The sequence below is a fragment of the Oryzias melastigma genome, linkage group LG5 (assembly GCF_002922805.2).
Source record: "Oryzias melastigma strain HK-1 linkage group LG5, ASM292280v2, whole genome shotgun sequence".
NCBI lineage: Eukaryota > Metazoa > Chordata > Actinopteri > Beloniformes > Adrianichthyidae > Oryzias > Oryzias melastigma.
The window spans coordinates 23,237,459-23,244,704 of NC_050516.1; the positions used below are offsets into that span (position 1 = coordinate 23,237,459).

General features: G+C 31.5%; 1 protein-coding gene across 1 annotated transcript in view; it reads right to left on the bottom strand.

Annotated features, from left to right (window-relative positions):
* LOC112140787 (copine-8) overlaps positions 1–5,737 on the bottom strand; it is a gene marked incomplete at its 5' end in the record, with an annotated part of 71,674 nt that extends 65,937 nt beyond the window's left edge. Inside the window, 1 exon segment of the mRNA XM_024263795.2 lies at positions 5,674–5,737. Within this exon segment, the coding sequence (XP_024119563.1) occupies positions 5,674–5,737 (64 nt within the window).
* Positions 5,738–7,246: the final 1,509 nt, after the last annotated feature.

Here is a 7,246-nt window from a genome sequence, read left to right on the forward strand (position 1 = left end):
AAAATGAGTACCAGTGAGTTTTGAGTATTATACAAATTGTCAATTCACAAAATTAAAATCATTAAAAAAAGTTGTAACACTATGAGGAAAAAAAGTCAAAGATTTCAGAAAAGGAAGACCAAAATTATGAGAAAAAAAAGTAATTTTGTGAGAAAACAAGTAAATAAATGAAAGGAAAAAATTATAAAATTCAGGTAAAACAAAAGTCGTAAAATTATGAGAAGATAAAATTGTATTTTAGAATAAAACATTAAAAAAATTCAAGAATAAAGTCAATAATTTCCTGGGAAAGAATTGTAATCGTACAAAAAGTCAAAATTTACAATATTCAAAAAATAAAAATAAGAACAAACTTGCAAAATTATGTGGAAAAAAATATTGAGTATAAAGTCATGAAAATATAGGAAAAAATTTGTAATTTTCCGAAAATAAAGTTGCAAAAGAAGGAGATTAAAATAAATATATGTTTTTGTGTTTACAACAAAGACTTTGATGTGAAGTTATAGATACTAAAAATGAATTTTGGCTCGTCATTCTCCTCACAACTAAATCAAAAATAAAGTGAAAACATGCAAGTAAAGTCAGAGAAATGGAGGAAGAATTTTCTATAAATTTATATTATAAGAATTTATCTTTTTAGCTGAGTTTTGATTTTATTATTTTACACAATTTCTTCACCATTACTTTTATTTAAGTTCTTTCTTTTGTTTAGAGTTTTGTCAGGTTAGAGTTTAGTCAAAGTTTCTGCCATTGATCTTTTGACAAATAAGCTGTTTCAGGAAATTGTTTTAAGAAATCTTCTAAAAAAAATGAAACCTCCTGAAGCTGACGCGACTGCTGAGTCTTTCTGAGCTCTAACAGTTAAAGAGTTGCATTTAATTGTGCAGTAAAAACCAGTACTCTTAGAGAGAGAGGAAATGTTAAAGAGCGGACGCTCACACATGATGAGTTCTCAGTCAGGACTGGAGGTTTTCAGTGGGGATCTGAATCCTCTCAGTCAAGAACCTCCTGGAGGTCAGAGGAATCTGATCAGTTTATGACCAACAAACGTTTGTTCAGATGAAGTGTCTTTGTTTGTGTTGAGATAAATGCTGACGGTCTGTTGATGGATTGTAGCAGCAATTCAGTTTCACCAACTGTTTATCCGAGTGACTGATTGAAGTCAACGAAGAATAAATAAATAATCGTTTGGAGTGATTGGCTGCGACGAGAGTTCAGGAGGCTGAGCAATTTCCTGCTAATCAGTAATTTGGAGGTTTGATTCAGAGCCGTCAAAGTCCTCATGCGTTCCTTTGGGCACAGATTTGAGCGCAGACGCCATCATATGTGTTTACTACAACAAGCATCATCTGATTACACAAAAAGGTCTAAAAGTATTACGATGGAATCTTTTTAACACGTTTCCTGCAGACATCTGCACCGAAGCAGAGAGGAGGTTTCTGTTTTGGACCCTGAATGCAGGAAATAAAGGAGGAAACACAACAAACGAGAGGCAGTTCCAACATTTCCATCAATATACGGCGGTGGAAGTTCACAAAACTCCTGGAGCTGCTTTTGTTTGTGTTTATTGATATAGTAAACCTGTGTGTTAAACTTCACACACAGCTTGTTGAATTCTGTTTATCACGTTTGATTCAAATAAAGTTTTGATTGGATTCATGAGGATTCCACAGAATGAGTCCGTCTTTGTTTTCATCACAAACATCCAATCAGAGGAAGTCCGACCAATCTGATGTTGATTGGATCAAACGGAGACAAAAAGAAAAAGAAAAACAACCAAACAATTGAATAAATGCTATTGAGTTCTGAGTATTAAACCATGGAGTGTTAGCTCTAATTTCACCAGATTAAAGTCGTAACAAGAGTCGGAAGTATGAGGAAAAAAGGCAAACATTTACCAAAATAAAATAATACAATTATGGGGAAAAAATTCATTTTACACACAAAACAAATCATAAAGTTGTGAGAAAAAATACGTAATTTTACAAGAAAAAAGTAAAAAAAAAGTATGAGAAAAATGTTAAAAAATGATCAGGGAAAATAGTTATTTTAAGAGAATAAAGTTGTAAAATTATGAGAAAAAAGACAAAATTTTAAAAGAATAAAGTTTTAAAATGTGTACGAGACTAAATTAACAAAATTATGGTTAATAAAATATAATTTTACGAGACTAAAATTGTAAAATTATGAGAAAAAGTTATAATTTTTAGAGAAAACATTAAGAATTTACAAAAATAGTCATAAAATTCTGTGAAAAAAAAATCTAATTTTATGAGAGTAAAGTTGTAAAATTGTGAGAAAAAAGTATGAACAATATGAGAAAAAAAAAATAATTTGTTAATAAAGTCGTAAAATTCTGAGAAAAAAAGTTGCAATTGTACGAGAATAAATTCATAGTTTTATAAGTAAAAAATAAAAATTTGTGTGTTACACGAAAAGTTAAAAATGTTTGAGACTAAAGATAAAAATTCCTGAGGGAAAAGTCTGTTTACTAATAAAAATACAAACAACAACAAAAAGGAACCAATATATTTCAGTACGAGGCGTGTATTGGAACCAGTTACTTGAACTGTTGGTTTCACAAACGAGGAAATACTGAGTATTTTACTGAGTCAACATTGTACTTCTTCTAAGTATAAGGACATTAAAAGGAATTTACAGAACACTGGGACTCTTCTGAAGAAGATTATCGACCCATAAAGACTGGATATTCGGCGGGTTTGCCGTTTACGCCGTCAGTAGCAGGAGTGTGTATTGGCAAGAGTCTGGTGATACCATAAACATATCGTGATACATGGTTCACAATATGTTCCCCAATACTCTACCAGAACAACTTTTTCACTATTTTTTTAAACTCTACTTGAATATTAATGCACCTTTCATGGTAATACAAATGAAAATGTCATTTATTTAATGATCAGAATGCCGAGTACTGCAACTGTCTCATACACAAGTGGCCTTCACCCACATAAATTCATGATGTTTTTCTTCTGGTAAATCAAGAAATATTTGTTCTTATAGGGAACAGTCGACATTGTCTGATTTCCACAACAAAATATTTTTACTATAAGAAAAAAAAACAGAATGAATGTGTTTTACCAATAAGGTTCTAAACGTAGGACTGAGGAAATAGAATGCAGTTTATTTTGGTAAATGTAGCTTTAATTAATTAGATTTATCACCTTGTCAGGATTTTAAATCAATACAAATATCGCTATAGATGAAGTATTGCGATATATTGGCAAATCGATTTTTTCCTACACCTCTGTCAGTAGTTTAGATGTAAACACACATGTACTGTATGATCTAATACAGCCTTACAGCGTCATCATAATTGACTGCATGGATGGATTTAGTCAGGACAAAAAACGTTGATGAGACGAACGTGACCAACTTTGTTTTAAAAAAGTATGACTTTTTCTTTATTAAATTACGCCTTTTTTTCAAAGTATATTGTTGTAAAATTACAACTTTCTCGTGAATGTTTTATTTTATTCTCAGAAATGTCTGACCTTTTCTCATAATTTTACAAGTTGTTCTTAGATCTGTCTTTTCCTCTAATAATTTACAAGTTTATCGTCGTGAAATTTAAACTTTTCTCATAATTTCTGAGATTATTCTCATCAAAGAGTCTACTTTTTTTCATAATTTTACGGGTTTAAGCTTTTTTCTCATAAAATCACAACTTTTTTCCAATCATCGTGCAAGTTTATCCTCATAAAATTACAATTTTATTTCAGACGTTTGAGTTTTTTCTCATTAAAAATGTCAACTTCTTTACAATTATTTTACGAGTTTATCCTAAAAAAGTTACAATTTTTTTCCCATAATTTTTTGTTTATCATAGAATTATGACTTTTTTCTCATAATTACGAGTATATTCTCTGAATTGACTTTTTTCTAGTAATTTATGAGTTTATCCTTGTAAAATTGCAAATTTTCTCATAATTTTTTTTATTATTTTCAAAAAAATTAAGACTTTTTTCCTCATCATTTTTAGTTTTTAATCATAGAATTATGACTTTTTTATCGTCATTTACGAGTATGTTCTCTAAATTGACTTTTTTTTAGTAATTTATGAGTTTATCCTGATAAAATTACAAATTTTTTCTTATAATTTTTTGTTTTTTATCATAGAATTAGGATTTTTTTTCATAATTTACGAGTTTATCCTTGTAAAATTACAACTTTTCTCATATATTTTTAGATTATTTTCAAAAAAATTATGACTTTTTTCTCATCTTTTTTAGTTTTTAATCATAGAATTATGACTTTTTTATCATAATTTTACAAGTTTGTTCTTGGGATTGACGTTTTCCTAGTAATTTACCAGTTTATCCTTGTAAAATTACAATTTTTTCCTTGTAATTTTAAGGTTTTTTTCTTATAGAATTGCAATTTTCTCATAATTTACAAATTTTTTTCTCATTAAATTACAACTTTTTCAATAATTTTACGAGCTTATTATTGTAAAATGTTGACTTTTTTCCCCTAATTTTATAAATTTATTCTCTTTAGTTTTTTTTTCTTATAATTTTAAACTTTATCTATTTGTATTTTTCTTTCTCGGTGCGTCGTGGTGCAGTGTGTCGTCTTCCAGAAAACTGTGTTTGTTGACATTTTATCCTCTCATGAATGAAGGTGTGCATGAGTCCGACATGTAATTAATCTTTGTTAAATCATTCCGCCTTAAAGCCATTTAAGATGTTTTAGTGCTAACAGCTCATATATGTCAGAGGGAGAAAAACACATGAACTAAATTTGTTTATAAATCTGTTTCTGTAAATGTCTCTCCTCATTTCTCTTCTGGAGAAAACCCTTCATGGCGCCTCGTGGCGTCTCGTGACCTTCTTTGGCTCCTGTGTTGTTCGGCCATGCTCCCCCTCCCCCCCATGCGCTCTTCTCTTTAATGTATGTCTGGATCTTTTTCTGTGCCACGTCCTCTCCTCTAATCTGCATGCTGGGAGGCGAGCGAGCGCTGAAAGCTGCACACTCGTGAGCTGCTGAGACGCCAAGCAGCGAGATTCCCCATCATGCTCTTGTGCCATTTCATTACACAGCAGGTCACTTCACAGAGGGGAAAACAACAGTCACAGCTGTTGTGTTCTGGGAGGAAAGCGCATGTGTGTGTGGTGGACACGTGAACACGGCTTTAAAAACACGCTTTTAAAAGCTTTATTGACACGTTATCAATACTTTATTTGACCATAACCGGGGCGCTGTTACTGCATTACTGCAGCCTCACAGCTTAGCTTTAGCCAATATGTTTATTATTTTTGATATGGAACTGGCACTTGTTGCACAAAATCAAATACAAAAAGTATTTTATTCAGATAAAACAGTGAGATAAATAAAGCAAAAGCTGCTTAACCACTCCGAGAAATCCTTTACTAGAGAAATATCAAACTAATTAAAATTAGGCTTCAGCATTTTCACTCAGACTATAACCTTCAGGCTAAATAGGTGAAAATGTGACTTTGACTCATTTATAAATGTTTTCTTTCCAAAGTGGTCCAAATGGATTCTCTGTGCGTATAAATGTTCTCCTGGATTTTATGGATGCTTTGGAGTCTCCACTCGACGTGTGAGGCTGTGTTTATCCAGGCTCTGCTAGCAGCTGTTTGCTGCTAATGTGTTTTTGGAGTGTTTTTTTCTCTTTTACAGCTTACTCACTCGACAATTGCTCAGCTCCTCCGCCGACAGGATGATGGTGCCGCATTTCTTTCCAGGGATTCCTCTGTGGAGGAAGGACAAACAAGAAACGCTAAATTAGAATCAAAGGAAAAAACATTTTTATGTATCGTCCATTAACACATTTTTTAAGTTTATTGTTGTAAAATTGCAACTTTTTCCTCATGATTTCTGAGTTTATTCTAAAAAAGAAGATGCTTTATTCTCAAAAATGTATGACTTTTTCTCATAACTTTACGAGTTGTTCTTAGAATTGTCTTTTCCTCTAGTAATTTACAGGTTTATCGTCATAAAATTTCAACTATTCTTATTTTCATCAAGTTTCAAGTTTTTTTCATAATTTTGCGGGTTTGAGTTTTTTTTCTCATAAAATCTTTTTCCCAATAAGTTTATCCTCATAAGATTACAATTTTATTTCAGAAGTTTGAGTTTTTTTTCTCATTAAAAGTTACAACTTTGTTTCCAATCATTTGTTTATCCTGATACATTTATTTTTTTCTTCTCGTTTTTGGTTTTTGTATCATAGAATTATGATTTTTTCTTCACAATTTTTTTCATAAAAATGACTTTTTTCTCAATTTATTAGTATGTTCTCTGAATTGAGTTTTTGACTTACAAGTTTATCCTTGTAAAATTACAATTATTTCTCATAGTTTTCCTTTTTATTCTCAAGAAATTATCACTTTTTTCCTCAAAATTACGAGTATGTTCTCTCAATTGACTTTTTTCTTTTTTCTAGTTTAATCCTGTAAAATTACAACTTTTTAAAATAATTTTAAATGTATTTTCATAAAATTAGGACTTTTTAATACTATTAGGAACTGACACACCTTCTAAGAGTCCAAAAACATATCAAAGGGTTTATTGTTTGTTGTATAATCAGCCACCTGCTGGTTTAAAAATAAATGCATCCCATTTTTTACACTGATATATTAGGAGTGGAAACATCTCTGGCTCTTACAGCTGCAAAAACTTAAAGAGTAAACTACTGAACTAATAACTCCTTAAGGCGGTTGGAGAAAATCCATTTAGGGGAAACTTGGAGGGAAAACTGTCATTTTGTATTAATGAACAGTGAGAGAAAATACAGGACTGATGCAGTTAGAAATGGTGCACTGTTGATTAAACCTTCAAGTTCACTTAACTAAAACTTCTCTGGAATTATCAGGTTTGAATCAATACAATACAGTCTAAAGAAGAGCTGAAAAAGCCAAAGCAGAGGACTAAACACAATGTTTCTTCTGGTTAAATCCTATTTGCTGTGTAACAAGATTCAATCTATTCAACTAAAAACCACCAACCAACTTGTGTGTAGTGATGGACACAGACATGGATGCTGAAACAGCCACAAAATCATCCGACTGTCATCTAAAGAAAACTTCAAGGATTAAGGAGCTCACGTCGGTAAGCAGGACCTGGAAAAACTAGTCCATGTGTTCGTCTTCAGTCGACTTGACTGTAATTGTGTTTTAAAGGATGACTAGAACAACCCCAGGAGGACTAAACAAGTCGACCACATCAGTCCAGTTCTGAGGTCTTTACACTGGTTACCTGT